At 46.5% G+C, this 19,426-nt stretch overlaps 1 protein-coding gene across 1 annotated transcript in view; it reads right to left on the bottom strand.

Annotated features, from left to right (window-relative positions):
* Nucleotides 1–1,117: 1,117 nt before the first annotated feature.
* The window catches only part of MOCOS (molybdenum cofactor sulfurase), a gene marked incomplete at its 5' end in the record, with an annotated part of 544,533 nt that continues 526,224 nt past the window's right edge, over nucleotides 1,118–19,426 (bottom strand). The window contains 2 exons of the mRNA XM_082258939.1: nucleotides 1,118–1,349; nucleotides 17,463–17,567. Of these exons, the coding sequence (XP_082115065.1) occupies nucleotides 1,212–1,349; nucleotides 17,463–17,567 (243 nt within the window). The 3' untranslated portion in view covers nucleotides 1,118–1,211. The remainder of the gene's footprint in view (nucleotides 1,350–17,462; nucleotides 17,568–19,426) is intronic.

Below are 19,426 nucleotides of genomic sequence, written 5' to 3' on the forward strand. Positions count from 1 at the left end.
CTGCAAAGGGTGGGCCAACTCAATATTGAACCCTACAGACTAAGACTGGGATGCCATTAAAGTTTATGTGGGTGTAAAGACAGGCATTGCAATACTTTTGACAATATAGTGTACCCCCTAGCAATCAGGGGTAAACAGAACCTGGCAGACCTAATCATATGATTAGAACAGTAATGTATAGAGCTTTTAAAAGCAAAATATGGTACAAATAATGTTATTTGCATAAGGATTGCATTGATTCCATTGCTGATTTAGTCCTTGTGTACACTTCTGCTGATAAACGGACATTTAGTGCCGGTTCACACTTGTGCGATGTGGGAAGGCTGCGAATTCGCAGCCTGTTCCCGCATCGCATCCGCACTAGAGGCAGTTCACACTGCCATATGCGATACGCAGGGGGTGTCAATTAAATGTTAACGACACCCCCAGTTTGATCGCATATCGCAGTGCGATCTAACAGTTCGCACAGGATCGGATCGCACAAGTGTGAACCACTGTGCGATCTGATCCTGATGCGGCTGAAAAAAAGGGTCCTGTGCGTCTTTTGTGCGAGTGCAGTGCGAATTTCAGCCATACAAAGTGTATGGCTGAATTCGCATCCGCACAGGAGATCGCATGTAATGAAGGAGCAGTGCGCTCCGAATTACATGCGATCAGCGCATCCGCAGTAGTGTGAACCGGCACTTAGGAGCAGTTGGGTTTTTTTTCAGCAGCCCCTGGACTCTCCTGTTATCTTATCTGTCCATGTACACTGAGACATTGAAAGTCATTTAGAGGCAGTTGAGTTTAGTGGCATTTTTTTGAAAGCAGAAAAATGCGCTCAGATGGACGATTATTGGCATTTGAAATGCCAAATGCTTGTAAACGCGTCTAAACGTAGTAACTCACGTTTATAAGCATTTTGTTTATAGGTGTTTTCATTGGGGATACATTTCTGACCATTTTACAATGTAAAAACGCTTCTAAACGTAAATGCCGCTAAACGTACATAAAAGTGGCATGTAAACATGGCACAACAGAAGTTTTTAACCGTCAGTTACTAGCTGTCAAGTTCTAGCGTTCAGGAGAGGTTTTTAAACGTCCCGTGTACATGAAGCCTAAGAATACTCTGACTTTTACCCTGAAACTATTTTTGTGCACCTTATCTCATTAAGGTTGAATAGAGCTACATTTTTCTGCCGTTTTGGTTTCCTTTTGGTTTCTTCTAAACATTATTTCTCCAGAGATTCCTCATTGCTGTGTACACCTTGCTGGTTTTCTTTTTGTCTAAATGACACTTCTGTGCCAACTCTCAGCAAAGTTGGGTAAGATGAACATGGTGAATTCAGCAGGTACATTCCGAATGTTGTCTGCAAAATAAGGAAAACAATACAGCAGGTTATAAGAATGTAAACAAAAACTCACATTGGGAGCAGTGGCTGTGTCTGGACAGCTTCTGTGTGTCCCAATAGGCAGTCATGGGACTGACGCTATGGGGATGCACACAACACCTGTGCATGCCTGTGATAGTAAACTGGGCCCTGCACATGGTATGGATTAAAACGCCACATGTGAATGAGGCCTAATAAATTCGTTTTTTTAATTTTAACTTGCAAATTATATTTTCCGACCATAGGTCATGCTATGAATAAGCAGATCTATGAATATGCTATGAATAAGGCTATGAATAAGGCCCCGTTCACACTGGGGCAATCCGACTTCGAGGGGTGACCTCCGAGGTCGCGGTGCGAGCAGCGCACCGCGACCTCGGAGCGGCCGGCACAGACTTCATAACATTGAAGTCTATGACGGTCGCTCCGGGTCGCCCCAAAGAAGCTCCGGACGCTTTTTCTAAGTCGGAGCGACTTGTGTCGCTCCTATTAGAACGGGTCCGCAGCTTCCCTATGGAAGGCGACCTACGGCGACCTGTGAGGCGACCAGGTCGCCTCACAGGTCGCCCCAGTGTGAACGGGGACTCAAGCAAAGTATTTACAATGTAGCAAAATAACATTGTTACATTGTAGTCCACTACGATTTACTTGTAAATTCAGCTAGGGAGCTATAGGGCAGGAGGAGGAGCTGAGTGTACCGCACACTCAAAGTTTTTACAAAACGCTTTTTGGGGGTGTGTGGCAGGTCAAAGTCCAGGACTGATTAACCTATTGTTAACCCTTAGTTATCCCTAATCTACTCTTTCCTTCCCTTTTCTCCAAGCTAATACTTTGCAGCTGATTTCTGTTTATTTATTTTTTATAATTCATTTTACATTTTTTTTTCATTCATTCACTTACTTAGTTAAATTGTGGCGCGTTTTAAGAAAAAATAATAGAAAAAAAAAAACTTAATTTCATTTGTAAATAACATGCTTTAACCACTTTAGCCCCGGAAGGATTTGCCCCCTTACTGACCAGGCCCTATTTTGCGATTCGGCACTGCATTATTTTAATGGACAATTGCGTGGTCGTGCGACGCTGTACTCAAATGAAATTTATATCCTTTTTTCCCACAAATAGAGCTTTCTTTTGGTGGTATTTGATCACCTGTGCAATTTTTATTTTTTGCGCTATAAACAAAAAAAGAGCAACAATTGTGAAAAAAAACAATATTTTTCACATTCTGCTATAGGACATTCCCAAAAAAAATTAAAAATCAAAATTTTTTTAACATTTTAGGCCAATTTGTTTTCTGCTACATATTTTTGGTAAAAAAAAAAAATCACAATAAGTGTATTTTGATTGGTTTGCGCAAAAGTTATCGCATCTACTAACTACGGGAAAGATTTATGTCATTTTTTATTGTTTTTTTTTTTTTTACAAGTAATGGCGGGATCTGCAATTTTTAGCAGGACTGCGACATTGCGGCGGACAGATCAGACTCCTAACTGACATTTTTGACACTTTTGGGGGTACCAGTGATATTACTACAGTAATCAGTGCTAAAAATATGCACTGTTACTGTAATAATGCCATTGGCAGTGAAGGGGTTAACCCTGGAGGTGATCAAAGGGGTTAATGTATGCCTGAATGCTTACTAACTCTGTGTGTGTGTGTGTGTGTGGGGGGGGGGGGGGGGGGTTCTGTAACAGACACAGACAGATTGCAGTTTCAGCTTAGCTGAAACTTCAGATCCATCCCTGACTGTCTCACAGAAGATCTTCTCTCTGTTTACCGGATGATCGGGAGAGGAAGTCAGCAATCGCCGCCTCTCCTTTGCGGCCCACCTCCCGCTGTGTTTATACTCCGGCGGCGCCGAAACCCCTTCCCCTCCAGTCAGGTAGTACTACGTGACTGTACCCAGGGGAGCCGCACTGCCGCAGTAATATTACTGTGGGCAGTCGGCAAGTGGTTAATAGAAATACAATTTTAATGTTGTTATAATAGGGTAAAATGTAGAATAAAATATGCATATTTATCCAAAGTAAAAAAACAAACAAATATTTTATTTTTTGGGGGGGGGGGGGGTGTAGCACAAGAAGCCAATTAGGTGTGCTGCAGTGTGAAAAGCATATTAGTGGAGGGAGAGCAGAGTGACAGATATGAGCTGATCGTTATGCTATTTCTGCTTTTAGTGTCCTATCAAAGGTAGGAGTGGTGAGTAAGTGAAAGAGAAACTGCACTAGAGAAAGATCAGGTCCCCTTCCCTAAAAGACAAGACTGTGCTGTGTAGCAAAGCTGTGGAAATCTTAGGACTGGATGGACATAAAAATGAATTGGCTGATAAACACTGCCCCCGTACACTGGCGATCAGTACAAGTGAAAAAAATTAATTTTACATTTATGGTCAATGGGAAAAAAAAAAAATGTTCCCTTGCATTGGTGGTCAGTGTTGACACATACTTTCTTACACTAGTGGCAAGTGGAGGTAGAAATGCCAATTTATGGGATGGACCAGGATGGTTTTAATAATGTAATTAACCACTAGATGACCGCCCGCCACAGATATCCTGCGGCAGGCAGCCACTCCTGGGCGAAACCCTGTACATGTACGGCGCTCGCTCTTGTGAGTCTGGCCAGCGAGCTCCCACCCCCGTTTGTCAGCGGGGAAGCCAGCGTGTGTGTCAGGCAGCCCCAATTGCCGCCTGACACCCTCGATCTTTCCCCACTGAGCAGTGGCGGCCGGTGCGTTGGGGGCGCAGGGGCGCCGCCCCCCCATCCATGCGTCCTGCCCCCTAATCTACATGTGGGTAGCCGGACGCATGGAGTTCAATGGGGTTTTTTTTTTCTTCTGAAGCACGTGATTAGAGCCAGAGGCTCTAATAGGCTTCAGAAAAGGGTTGACCCGGGGCGCAGAGCAGTGCGCCCTGAGCCCATCCATTGTGTGACAATAGCGAATGAATATTCGCTATTGTCACACAGATCCTCCTCCTTGCCAATCAGGAAACGGGTCAGAGACCTGTTTCCTGATTGGCCGAAAGGCGAACCTTTGCCATTGGCCAAGGAGGAGGACTCGGGAGACGCGGAGGACTGAGGAGAAGCCGCCGCTGCATCAGGTAAGTGCACTGCATGCTGGTCACTCTGCATTGAAGGGGGCACGCTGTGGTCACTCTGCATTGAAGGGGGCATGCTGTGGTCACTCTGCAAAGAAGGGGGCATGCTGTGGTCACTCTGCAATGAAGGGGGCACGCTGTGGTCACTCTGCATTGAAGGGGGCACGCTGTGGTCACTCTGCATTGAAGGGGGCACGCTGTGGTCACTCTACATTGAAAGGGGGCATGCTTTGGTCACTCTACATTGAAGGGGGCATGCTGTGGTCACTCTGCATTGAAGGGGGCACGCTGTGGTCACTCTGCAATTAAGGGGGCATGCTTTGGTCACTCTACATTGAAGGGGGCATGCTGTTGTCACTCTACATTGAAGGGGGCATGCTGTGGTCACTCTGCACTGAAGGGGGCACGCTGTGGTCACTCTGCACTGAAGGGGGCACGCTGTGGTCACTCTGCACTGAAGGGGGCACACTGTGGTCACTCTACATTGAAGGGGGCATGCTGTGGTCACTCTACATTGAAGGGGGCACGCTGTGGTCACTCTACATTGAAGGGGGCACCCTGTGGTCCCTCTGCATTAAAGGGGGCACGCTGTGGTCACTCTGCATTGAAGGGGGCACACTGTGGTCACTCTGCAATGAAGGGGCATGCTGTGGTCACAATGCAATGAAGGGGGCACGCTGTGGTCACTCTGCATTGAAGGGGGCACGCTGTGGTCACTCTGCATTGAAGGGGGCATGCTGTGGTCACTCTACATTGAAAGGGGGCATGCTTTGGTCACTCTACATTGAAAGGGGGCATGCTTTGGTCACTCTACATTGAAGGGGGCATGCTGTGGTCACTCTGCATTGAAGGGGGCACGCTGTGGTCACTCTGCAATGAAGGGGGCACGCTGTGGTCACTCTGCATTGAAGGGGGCACGCTGTGGTCACTCTGCATTGAAGGGGGCACGCTGTGGTCACTCTGCATTGAAGGGGGCACGCTGTGGTCACTCTGCATTGAAGGGGGCACGCTGTGGTCACTCTGCATTGAAGGGGGCACGCTGTGGTCACTCTGCACTGAAGGGGGCACACTGTGGTCACTCTGCACTGAAGGGGGCACACTGTGGTCACTCTGCACTGAAGGGGGCATGCTGTGGTCACTCTGCACTGAAGGGGGCACGCTGTGGTCACTCTGCATTGAAGGGGGCACGCTGCGGTCACTCTGCATTGAAGGGGGCACGCTGTGGTCACTCTGCATTGAAGGGGGCACGCTGCGGTCACTCTGCATTGAAGGGGGCACGCTGTGGTCACTCTACATTGAAGGGGGCATGCTGTGGTCACTCTACATTGAAGGGGGCACCCTGTGGTCCCTCTACATTGAAGGGGGCACGCTGTGGTCACTCTACATTGAAGGGGGCATGCTGTGGTCACTCTGCATTAAGGGGGGCACCCTGTGGTCACTCTTCATTAAAGGGGGCACGCTGTGGTCTTTCTGCATTGAAGGGGGCACGCTGTGGTCACTGTGCATTGAAGGGGGCTCACTATAGTTTGATTACTGAAGGCCCCATCCACAATTTTGTGACCTCAAAGTCATGCAATTTTTTGCTGCGTTTTTTGCCGCAAAGCAATGCCTATTACATTTTTCTGTTTGCGCCACCCCCCCCAAAAATTTTGAGCACCAGCCACCACTACCGCTGAGAGAGAAGAACGGTCGGCTGATGCAAACACAGCCGTCCGTCCTTCTCCCTGGGATGATCGCAGAGACCATGTGATCCTGCTATAAAGGATCGCATGTCTCTATGGTCATCTCAGAAGCCACGCCCCCCCCAGTTAGAATCACTCCCCTAGGCTTACATTTAACCCCTTGATCACCCTCAGGATTAACCCCTTCCCTGCCTGTGTCATTATTACAGTAACAGTACATATTTTTAGCACTGATTACTGTAGTAATGTCACTGGTACCCCCAAAAGTGTCAAAAATGTCAGTTAGGGGTCCGATCTGTCCGCAGTCCCGCTAAAAATCGCAGATTGCCGCCATTACTAGTAAAAAATAAATAAAAATGACATAAATATTTCCTATAGTTAGTAGACGCGGTAACTTTTGTGCAAACCAATCAAAATACGCTTATTGTGATTTTTTTGTACCAAAGATATGTAGCAGAAAACAAAGTGGCCTAAAATGTAAAAAAAAATGTATTTTTACATTTTTTTTGAGAATGTCATATAGCAGAATGTGAAAAATATTGTTTTTTTTTTTTTTTCAAAATTGTCGCTTTTTTTTTGTTTATAGCGCAAAAAATAAAAATCACACAGGTGATCAACTACCACCAAAAGAAAGCTCTATTTGTGAGGGAAAAAAGACATCAATTTTGTTTGGGTGCAGTGTTGCATGACTGCACAATTGTCCGTTAAAGTAACGCAGTGCCGAATCGCAAAATAGCGCCTGGTCAGGAAGGGGGTAAAATCTTCCCGGGCTGAAGTGGTTAAAGAAAAAGAAAAAAACACAAATTATGTGTTTTTCGGAGACAACAGCCAGAAATATTGTAAAAACCTGGTGCATGTAAATAGGAATTTCAGGGAGGAGAGAACAGTCAGAAATGCTGTATGGACTTGATGCACACTATGCAAACAGCTTTAGTATTCTGCAGTTTTAAAGGGAGAGATTGGGCAGGCTTTATTGTTAAATAATATAAGTATTTATTATTTCTAAGACAACAGCCAGAAATATTGTACAAAATCACTGCAAAGTTTATAAACTGTTTTACTAGACTGCAGGTTTAAAGTAGGAGACTAGACAAGATTTATCATGAAATAAAATATAGAGTGCAGCATTTCAGAACAGCAGCCAGAAATATTATACAAACTCGAATCACATTCTGTAAGCAGCTTTACTAGGCCACAACTTAGAAGGGAAATATCAGACAAGTTTTAATAAAAAAAAAAAAATTATTGAGCTATTTTTTTTAAAGAAAACAGACAAATATTGTACAGACTTGAAGCACAGTATGTAAAAAAGTTTCACTAGACCACAATGTCTGAGGGAGAGAACAGGCAGGTTTTAAATAAAATCTCAAAATTAGAGTGGCTGAAAAAGCCAGGGAAATTATGCAGGCAATGCATGTTATGTAAGCAACTTTAGTAGGCTGCAGTTCGAGAGAGAAACCAGATAAGTTTTATTGTGAGTGTCAGGAACATGGTGCCAGCCGTAAGACTAAAACATGCTTTCTGGCTAATGCGTGTGCACATAGTCATGCACATTTCTATGAGCATGCCCAAAGGACTACATATTGATCATTGCCCACACATATCAGTGTGTGCACGTCCACTGCTAGCAAGTGACCTATTTAAATTTGAACTCTGGGGGGGCGTGGCCGGGATGTAGAAGGCGCCGGACGTGTTCTTGCAGAGCTCCTCTCCATCCTGATCTTATCCGGCTCCATCCACGGCCCCTGTGCCTCGGATCACGGCGGTTTTGCCCTCCTCCGCATCGGGGACAGGTGGGGAACGAATGCCGGGGAGAAAATCCGGGGTTTCAACACTGACCCCGCGGCCTCAACGATCGGTCCCGCCGCGAGGCGCGAAAGCGGCCGCCGCCATCTTGCGGGTGCAGGCCTCCTCTTCTTCCTCTGCAGCCACAGGCGCCCGAGCCTCCTCAAAGTCGGGGAAAATGTCTGCGGGGGACGGGAACCCTCCTCTGGCACAGCCTATGGACTCGGGTACCGAGGGGTCATTACTGGGGACCGCTGGACAGACTGGGGGGTCACCTGGAGGGGGGGATATCACTGCTCCCATCCTGGCTGCTATAGACGCCTCAAAAACTGCCCTGATGCTCCGGATTGACCACCTGGCCTCTGAATGCACCCTGATCCGCCATGATTTGGATAAAATCAGGGGGCGCCTGACTGAGACTGAAGGCCGGGTGTCTGAGGTGGAGGATGTCACCGCTTCCCATTCGGCACAACTCATTGCCATGCAGGCCCAGGTGAATGCTATGGCAGACAAGATGGAGGATGCTGAGAACCGACAGCGTCGCAACAATATAAGGGTGGTCGGATTGCCAGAGAAGGCTGAGGGATCTAATTCTACATTGTTTGCTGAGAAATTCTTTTGTGATCTACTCAAATTGCCTCCCCCTCCCCCGACATATGTGGTGGAAAGGGCCCATAGGGTTCCCACGGGACCTCGGCCACCCGGGCCCCCCCCCCCGCGCCCGTTTCTGGTCCGCTTTTTGAACTTCCGTGACAGGGATCGTATCCTCTCTGAGGCCAGGAAGCAGGAGGAACTTCAGTTTGAGAACAGCAAGATAATGTTATTTCCTGATTTCTCTGTGGAAACGCAGAAAAAACGCAGATCCTTTACTGAAGTGCGCAAACTCCTGAGAACCAAGGGCCTGAAATATGGCATGATGTACCCGAGCCGCCTGCGTGTGGACTACAAGGGATCCGTCCTTTTCTTCAATTCGGCAGGAGAGGCTGCAGACTGGTTGGAATCCATTTAATCTCCTCTAGTACACCTGCTCACCCGGATGGTATGGGGCTCTTAGGGCCCTGCTTCACTGTACCCCCTATTTGCAGCTCCTGTCTACGCACGGTCTGACTCCTCAATAGCTGATGGGGGGGCATCTATAGTTCCTGCATTGATGATCCTGCCCTGAAGTTTCCTGGGTTGCCCTGGGTCAGATCCTTGCTTCTATCCCTGGGGCTGTGGAAGGGTTTGCAGTTCATTGGAGCTCTGTGTGCTACACGTCGTTGAACTTGACTTTTTTTCAGCTTGGTTTTTTTACCTTTTCTTCGGCCTACTTACAAGTTTTGTTTTTTTTTTCTTTTACCCTTTTATTTTTCGTTTTGGACCTTTTTGACTTTATTTTTCCCCCCTTTTTGCTTTCCTTCCCTTTTTGGGGACTGACGATCTGACAGCCCCCCTTTTTGGGGCTGCCTTTGGTGGACACGAGTAACACCGGCTGCGGTTCTATGTTGCAGCCATGCCTTTAAATTTTTTGCTGGGTTTTGGGATTAGGCTGGATACCCTGTTGCACTTTTTCTTGTTTCAGGTTTGGGTATCACAGCAGGGACGTTTTTGTTCTTGGCTCCAGGCTCCATCCGGTGGTCACTGTTTTTTTTATTTATGTGTATATATTGCTGAATGTCTGGATGGAGTTGGAGGATCGGGTTGGTCCTCGGGCTGTGCTTGGTCCTCCGGCTCCCTCCTGCTATGTACCCCTCTGCTGTTCTATGGCTGAGCTAATTAAGATTATGTCATGGAATGTGCGGGGTCTCAATGACAAGGTGAAACGCACAGCCATTTTTCGGTATATTAAATCTGTTCAACCTCATGTTATCCTCCTCCAGGAGACGCATTTGGATGGAAGCAGGGTGCTTGCTTTGAAGAGGCCTTGGATTCAGAGGATCTTCAATGCCACGTACTCCACGTATGCCCGTGGGGTGTCTATTTTGCTGGGAAGAAATGCACCCTGCTCGATTCAAAAGGAAATTACGGATCCTGGCGGACGATATGTTATTGTTCTCCTGGAGATTTTTCACCGGCAGGTGGTACTGGTGAGTGTCTACTTACCTCCCCCGTTCCACTCCCAAATTCTGGTAGATCTCCTAGTGACCTTGGCCCCTTATATGCACCTTCCTCTAATCATGGGGGGGGATTTCAATGCTGTTCTGGATGGCGGGCTGGACTCCTCTGACCCGGGTAGACTGTCGTCCCCTGAACTTGTGTCCTGGTCTTCTGCGGCTCAGCTTACGGAGTTGTGGCGCTGGAAAAACCCTGGGGTACGTGGCTACTCCTGCTGGTCTGGGGTGCACAGAACGGTGTCCAGGATAGATTTGGCTTTTGCTAATGAGCCTTGTCTTACTTTGGTCCAGGATGCCACATATTTGGCGGGTGGTCTATCCGATCATAACCCACTGCTGCTGACTCTGCGGGTGGGAGCGGGTGGGACTAGGGGTGCATGGCACCTTTCGCCGGGTTGGCTGCAGACGGAAAAGGTGATGCAGCAGGTGGAACCCCAGATGCCTGCGTATTGGGAAGATCATGCCTCGTCCACGGCTGGGGTAGTCCTGTGGGATGCTTTCAAAGCGGTTATGCGGGGTCATTACATCTCTGCAATTAAGGCATCCCGTAGGGAGGCTAATGCTGATAGAGAGGCTGTTCTGCTGGAGGTCCGTAGGTTGGAGGAAGAATACTCGGCTACTCCGGGACCGGCGGCCTATGCGGCCCTGGAGGAGGCCAGGAGGCGTTTGGCTTTGTTGGATACTGATTTTGCGCATGCCAACCTTAAACATAGAGCGGAGTCACTTTTTGAGAAGGGGGACAAAAATGGTAAGCTGTTGGCTTTTTTGGTGGCAGATCAGAGGGCTTCGGTAAGTGTTCCATGCATTAAGTCTAGTTCAGGGGAACTGGTTAGGGACCCGGGGGAGATCTCCCGGGTCTTTATGGATTACTACTCTGAAACCTATTCACCCCTGCCTGCATATGACCTGGAGGAGTTGGAGCGCCTTTTGTCTGGATTGCCGGCTCCGGTCTTGGAGGGTGAGGACAGTGCGTGGTTGGACAATGACATCATGTTGAAGGAAATTGAGAAAGCCATCTCTTCCTTCCCCCCCAATAAATCGCCGGGCCCTGATGGGTTCCCGGTGGAGTGGTATCGGCAGTACTCAGACTCCTTGGCTCCCAGGCTCCAGGCTTTGTATGCTGCGTGTTTCGATCAGGGGGCCCTGCCGAGTTCCATGCTCGAGGCGTATGTTGTTCTCCTGCCCAAGCCGGGTAAGGACCACACCCTGTGTTCCTCCTACTGCCCCATTGCCTTGCTCAATGTGGATCTCAAGATACTCACGAAGGTCTTGGCTACTAGGCTGGCAGTGGTCCTGCCTTCCCTGGTGGACATTGATCAGACCGGGTTCATGCCGGGCAAGTCCACGGACACCAACCTGTTTACTCATTTACAGGTGTCGCATGCCTCTGTTGGCACTAGAGTGGTGGTGTCGCTGGACATTGCCAAGGCCTTTGACACGGTGGATTGGGTGTACATGGGGGTGGTGCTGAGGCGCATGGGGTTTGGTCCTAAATTTTGCAAATGGATTTCCCTGTTGTATTCTTCCCCACGTATGGCGTTGAAGATTGGATCCACCCTGTCTCCCTTTTTTGAGGTAGGTAGGGGGACTAGGCAGGGCTGCCCTCTTTCGCCCTTTCTGTTCTCCCTGATGATTGAACCCTTGGCTATTGCATTGTGTGCGTCTCTGGAGGTGGGGGCGCTGGAAGTGGGCTCCATTAAAGAGTGCCTGGCGCTTTATGCGGATGATATGCTTTTATTTTTGAAGGATCCCAATGCTTCCCTGCGGGCGGTATTCATTATCCTGGACACTTTTGCAAAGTTTTCCGGCCTAAGGGTTAATTGGTATAAATCCACCATGCTCCCTATTGATCCTGGTGCCATTGCTGCAGCTGATGGAGCGTTGCCATTGAAATGGGTGACTGAGTTCACCTACCTGGGAGTCAGGGTGTCGGCGAGGGTGGCGGACTATCTCAATCTGAATCTTCACCCATTGCTGGAGGTCTTTAAACGCAGGGCGGAGGTGTGGCGCGACTTACCTTTCTCGGTTCTGGGGCGCATTAATTTGGTGAAGATGAAACTCCTCCCTGTCTTTCTGTATTTCCTTAGAAATTCTCCGGTGTGGGTCCCACGTTCTTTCTTCCGCCGCGTTCATGGCCTGATAGGTTCCTTTGTCTGGGGTACCTCTCCTCCTAGAATTGGTATGCAGGTGTTACAGGAGCCCTGGGGTCAGGGGGGACTGGCTTTACCTGATCTTTATAAATATTTCCTGGCCGGGCAAGGGGTGGTGGCACGGCGCTGGCTTACGGGGGAAGATGGGGACTCTGCCACGGTGCTGGAGGCGGCTGTTTTGGGCTCCTACGAGAGTCTTCGACTTTTACTGCATCGGGTGTCCAGGGCTAAATTTGAGCTGACGGGAACGATGCATTCCACCATCAAAGCCTGGGAACAGATGCAGATGCTAGTGGAGCCGGGAGCAACTGGTGTTTCCCCGGCCTCCCCATTGTGGTGGAACCCCAAGTTTCCTCATTTTGCCTCGATCCCTGATCCTGCCCTCTGGGCCGTTAAGGGGGTGAAGTTACTGGGGGATATTGTCTCTGGTGGGGAGCTGTGCACCTTTGATGCCCTGAAGGCGCGTTATGATCTTCCAAATAGGTATTTTTTTCGCTATCTTCAACTTCGCCATGCATTTGTGGCACAGTTCGGTTCCCCCCGAGTTGTGATTAAAGCTTCAGCTCTTGAAACGGCGATACAGGCGGTGGATATGCGGAAGCCCCTCTCGGAATTGTACAGGGAATTGTTTGCTACCACTCCACCTGCTGTACGTAGGTGTCGGGAACGCTGGGTGGAGGAGGTGCCTGACCTGGATGGTGATGACTGGGATGATATGTGGAGTTCACCCTTCGCCTACCTAGTCTCTGCGAGGGACCGCCTGATTCACTTTAAATTTCTGCATCGGATTTATTACACGCCGGTGAGGCTGGCACGTATTTATCAGACGGCCTCGGCGGAGTGCTGGCGTTGTTCGCATTCTCCGGCGGACTTCAGCCACATCTTCTGGGGGTGCCCAGTGGTCAAGGACTATTGGGCATCCGTCTTAGCTTGCATTGTGGAGGTGGTTAAGATTCCGCTCCCCAGCTCCGTGGAGGTCTGTCTCTTGGGGTTGGTGGATGGCTTGGCCCCTGCGAGGGCCGTTCGTACTCTGGTCAGTTTACTTCTTTTCTATGCCCGCAAGGCCCTGCTCTTACACTGGAAAAGTCCCTTGGCTCCCACGATCCTCTTTTGGAAGGGCTTAGTTAATAAAGTGACTCCGCTCTATAAGGCTACGTATCTCAGTAGGGGACGCCCCCGCAAGTTTGATAAAGTGTGGAAAACATGGATAGACTCCCCGGCCTCGACCTCCGTTGCTCAGCTTTAGTGTTCTGTGTGCTGCTGTTCAGGGTTGTCTGGGGGGGGGGGGGGTGGTCATGCCAGTTGGTGATATTCTCATATTCATTGTGTACTTGCTGCATATGTAGAAGTCTCTCTATTTTTTGAACAAGGCATGGGGTTGCTGATTATGGTTTCTGTGCTGGACTAATCTATATGTTCTATGACCTTGCTCCTTGATAGCTGGAGCAGACTTGAGGGGTATCTTTATTGCTGATGGAAGCTTTGTTTTTGCGCTGAACGTGCTGGGTGGAGCCTGGATTGGGGGGGGGGGTGGGGGGAGATATGGGGGGGTTTGACCTGTTGTCACTGTTTGTGCTTGTTGCCCTGCGTGGCATTGTCTTGTCTGTTTTTATGTGCAAAATTTCAATAAAAACTAATTTTCAAAAAAAAAAAAATTTGATCTCTGGACTAATTCTTTGCTCTATGGCCTTTAGCCTTGTTTCTGTCATCCAGTCTTGATGCACATCCTTGATCCAGTTACTGGCATGACCTTCTCTCTGACACTGCTCTTAGTTTACCTTACTTACTCTTGTTTGCTGTCTGCCTCTACTACTGATCCCTTTTTGGACTATTGATCATGCTTCTTCTTAGTGGCTCTGTACCTTGCTGCCCAGTTGTATCAAGTTCTGAGCTTTCAAAAACACCTGCCTTACTTTACACTGCAACCACAACTTTTTGCAATAGAATCCAGCAAGGACCACAGGCTTGGGCTCATCAACAGTGGGAGCACTATAGCCTATTCCTGAACACTACTACTTCTTTAATTATTGACATGGCTCAGCTTTAAGATGACCCTTAGTGCTCTGCAACTGCCAAACTAACACTTCCTGCCCTTCAGTAAGGTTGAAGGCCAGCTGAAGATTTTGTGGCAGAGCTCTGACATTGCTCCCTGCTATCAGTACCATCTCAGACTCTCTGACGCATTAAAAGATGAACTAGCCTGAATCAAAGCGCTCAGCTTACTAGAGGAACTTATCAAGACTGCATTCAAACTGACCACCGCCTGAGAAACGCAGATATGAGTGAGTGGGTCAGTCCTGTTCCACCTGGATGTTACCCACTTCCCTCCTGCAGCAGCTGCTTCCATTCAGACTCTGTATACCCCAGCCATATTTCAGTATAAACCTGCAGGAAAAGTATAGTCTTTACTAGCATAAAAGCAACATCTTCATTCCTCAGGACCTGTCAAGCTGCCCATTTTGGGAAAAGCGCATGCGCATAGGGGGTGTCAATTTATATGAGCATCAGAAATGGACTGCATAGTCATAATTGCCCACACGTATGAGCACGCACATGTGTGGAAATGGGTGCATGTCCACTTTTGACAAGTGGCCTATTTAAGCTTGAGCTCTGCACTAGTTTTTTCCTCTATGGTCTTCAGCTTTGTTCCTCTGATCCAGTCTTGATGTGCATCATTGATCCTGTTACTGACTCTCTGACCTTGCTCATGGATTATCCTTGCTTGCTTATGTTTGTTTTCTGTCTCCACTACAGATCCTGGCCTCCTGGCCTGCACTACTGACTACATAAATTAGTTCACACTTTGTGTGGTAGCGTGAGAGACTCGGTTAGAATATAACTGACTACACCTCGGCCTAGTGACTCTGCACCTTGCTATCCTATTGTTGCCAACTTCTGCCTATCTCGGACTCTGGTTTTGCTTACATTCTGGAGTCCTTCTGTTCAGCTGTCACTTAACAAGGTGTGGCACCTGACTCCATCATCAACTGGGCTTGGCGTTACCACAGTGCACTACCAGCTGTATCTGTGCTTGTTACACACCATGGCTCCCAAGTTCCTGCTCAGTGTCTAAAACTTAGCACTTGTGCCTTTCCTCCATCCTTGCAGAGCCTGTTTTAACATCCAGGGGAGCTCAGAACTCATACTGTGCAGAGGTCACCCTTGTCAGGCTCTGCATACTGGTACGCGACGAAGGGATAAAAGATCCGAGTGCATTATTTTATAGACAACAAATTTAATTATAGTACAGACTGGAGGCCCAGTATGCAAGCAGTTTTATTAGGCCATAAATAAAAAAAGGGAGAGAAGGTCTTATCCTGAAATAGTTAGATTGTACTATTTTATCCAAAAATATTATACTGACTTAAAACACACTATGTAAGCTGCTTTCATAGGCAGAAGTTTTAGAGGGGGAGACCAGGTAGATTTTATCTTAAAATAAAATCTAGAGTGTATTGTTTCTGAGGCAACACCCAGAAATATAGTAGGTTGATTTCATTGTGAAATTAATATAAGAGTGTTTTACCTTCAGAAATATTGTACAGGCTTGATGTACACTATATAAGCAGTTTCGTTAGGCTGCAATTTTATCATGAAATACAATTCATTATTACAGAAACAATAATGAGAAATATTGCACAGACTCTATGCACATTATGTAAGCTGCTTTAGTGGGCAGCATATTAAGAAATAGAGTACAGGCAGGATTTATCATGAAAAAAAACTTGAATATCTAAAACAACAGCCAGAGGTATTGTACAGACCTGTTGCATATAAAGTTACTTTAATTTTGCAATTTTGGAAGGAGAAGCCAGAAATATTGTACAGACTTGCTGAACAATACGTAAGTAGATTTACTAGGCTGCAATTTACAAGAGAGATGAGGCAGGTCTTTTTTTCGATAAAATTTTGAGTGTATTACTGGACTTCAAGTAGTATACAGTCATATGGTTTAGGCGCTGCCTGTGACTGCTGCCTGCAGCCAGCCCTGTTCACTGTGGTTGTAAAAACAACCTAATTTTCACTAATGCAGCCACTGCCACTGCAGCTTTTCATTTTAGTGATCTGAAGCTTGGAGGCATGTTGGACATGAGAGGGTATTCTGTAGTTAAATAAATGGGCCGAAGAAGTATTTTCTACTAAGTTGTACTTTTTGCATTTGTAGATGCAGAATCTACCCACCCCTTACCAGCTGCATAGATGGAGAACCTCTTCTTCTCCCTTTAGGCTTGCATAATATTATGAACACAGGGAATAACTTTATTAGCAGTTATAGCAGTAGGGGGAATGAGGATGTAGTGCTATGGTGCACTTTACACTGAAGGGATTTGGTGCACTAAACTGTACTGCAAAAATATACCGTGATGTGCTGCAAAAAAAAAAAAGGGCAGCTTTGTCTGTGTCCAAAACAAGTTCATGCTGCTGGCCCAAAATAAAACATTGAGACTAGCTATAATATGTCTAAAAAAAAGTCCATATCTGCCTCAAAAAAAAAAAAAAGCCCAAAACACTAAACCCTAAAAACTTTAACACCAACCCTAAAACTCTAAATCCCAAATGTATAGATTGTTAGAATTAAACTTAGATTGTATTTTTTAATTATACTTCTAATGTATACAAACACAACACACAGTATTTCACCATTTCACTTTACAGATGTTGGTCAAGAGACACAATTTTTTTTTTGTATATAAAGGTACTGTTTGATCTATTATGACAATTGTATATTTATTTTGTAACCCACCAATTTATATTCATAGGATTGGACACTGCACATTTTCTTTAAAGCGTGTGGACATAAATTATTGACTGTGATTTGGTGGGGAAGCAAAAAGGAGGTATTATATTTATACCTAGAATTGGGCTTTTGTATTAGATACCATGCTTTAGGGAAAGCTTACAACAGGGACGCATATTTCCATGAAAGGAAAGAAGAAAGGATTTCCCTAATTTTGGAGAAATTTCCTTTCACTTCCTGTTCCTGGGACAGGAAGGGAATTCTCCCCATTAGAACACAGATGCCAAAAAAAAACAAAAAACTCACAGATGACATAAAAAAAGTCAATACTGGAACCTTATAGAATATCTATACTATCTTTTTTTTTTTTTTCCATTACATTCTCTACATTCTGTTACAATTATGCTGCCAGTTTGCCTTTCAAAATTCTCCACAACTCTATAACATTTCTCTAATTAATATATATACAATTTAAGGCTTTACGAGTAAGAAGTCATTTTATGGACTGCAATACATTCAGATTTTTTTTTTTTTTTTTTAAATGCTCACCTTTCCCTCTCTGCTGGATGATAAAGTCCGTAAAATTTCTCCCCTTTTCTCACCAGTTGACTGGTTAATGCAAATCATTTGACATCTGGTACATTTGCCGGAAACCTAAGGAGAACAAACATGTAAGATCTATACCTTATAAGGCCTTTTTTTATTTTACCTTTTCAAACATATTTTTTTTTTTTTGAAAATATTTTTTATTAAAGAATTAAGTCAAACAAACAAAACACGTAGCATTTCAATGTGACAAGTACATGGCAGTACAACAAGTGCATGTCAATCATCAACGTCATTTACACACAATAAGAAATGATTAAACTTCAATCTTTGGACCAAAAGTCCCAATACTTAGTGAATTTATGTAGCTGCAAATTATTAATGGCTATAGATTTTTCAAACTGATAGTTCGTACGTAACAGTGAGATCCCTTCAGTCAAGTTAGGTACGTCTGTGGACTTCCACCTCCTCAAAATTAGTGTTCTCGTGGCTAGTAGGACATGCGATGTCCATGGTCTGTACACTTGAGGGTGGGTATCCATACCTAGGTGCACGATGGCCAGAGCTGGATTGGGTGTGATTATACAACCCGTGTGTTTCGCTATATAGCTGAACACTTGGTTCCACAGGATAGTAAGAGACGGGCAGGACCACATCACATGAAAAATTGTACCTACACAGGAGCATTCTCTCCAGCAGAATTGGGAGTATTTGTTAGAGAAACCCGCTAACCTGTATGGTGTGTAGTACCATCTATGGGTGATTTTAAGGGTCATCTCCCAGTGATTAGCACAATGAGTATATCTATTTGCTTCTGACAATGCAAGCTTCCATCGGGATACCGAGAAACACTCCCTGAGATCTCTATCCCACTTGAACATGGTCATTGTTTTGAGGAAATCACCAGTATTTAGAATGGCATGGTAAAAGTTGGACAATTTTGGTGTATTTTTGGGGGCTGCCGTAAGCAGCTCCCATACTTTCCCCTCCACTTTAATGTGCTGGACTGGGTGTTGTCTCATGAAGTGATGTATACGGTAAATTTGGAAAAACCTGGAGCGCGGTATTTGGTATTGCGTCTGAATCTGGTCAGGGGGCATGAGGAAGGATTGTCTGTATAGGTGCTGAATAGTCGTGATATTCCCCTGGGTAGTGACACTCACAGGGAGGTCAGGCAAATATATGTGTAGGATTGAGGATGAAATATTTTCAGTAGGAAGAAGGGCACAGTCCTTGTCGGGCCCGATGACCTTGCGCCAGGCCTTTATGGAGGCCTGCATGGTGGGGGAGAAGGAGGAGAGGTTCCAAGGGAGCCATGCATCTCCCAGAAGTAAGTCCCTAAGGTTCTCGGTGGGGGCTATGTTGGTTTCCAAGTCTACCCAAAGGGGGGCATATACTGTGTGGAACCAGTTGCGGGTTTGAGCTAGTACAGTGGCCCAATAGTATCCTTGAATATCGGGAACTGCAGCTCCTCCATGGCATCTTTTGGTGGTCAGGACAGAGGCAGAACAACGGGCCATTTTCCCCTCCCATATGTATTTTTTCATATGAGATGTGAATTTGGCTAAGCATGTTGCTGGATAGTGAATGGGAAGGGCCCTAAACAGGTATAAAAGTTGAGGGAGCAAAAACATCTTATATGCGGCTACTCTTCCATGCCATGATAAGTACAGAGGTTGCATATGTGTGGTTTCCGTGTCTAATTTGTGGAGAAGTCTAGTCACGTTAACTGTTAGGAGTTTTGTGGGATCGGCTGGGAGGTCAATACCTAGGTAGTGGATTTTGTCCGTGGACCAACAATGCGAGTAGAGTTTGTGTCTGACGCGCAACTCCAAGGGTCAGGACCGTGGACTTGGACACGTTGAGCTTATAGTATGAGATACTGTGGAATTGTTGTAAGATCGTGTATGCAGCTGGGAGGGATTTAGATGGTTCTGTCAGCATGAGGATGATGTCATCCGCGAATA

This window comes from Pelophylax lessonae (assembly GCF_965119305.1).
Source record: "Pelophylax lessonae genome assembly, chromosome: 5".
NCBI lineage: Eukaryota > Metazoa > Chordata > Amphibia > Anura > Ranidae > Pelophylax > Pelophylax lessonae.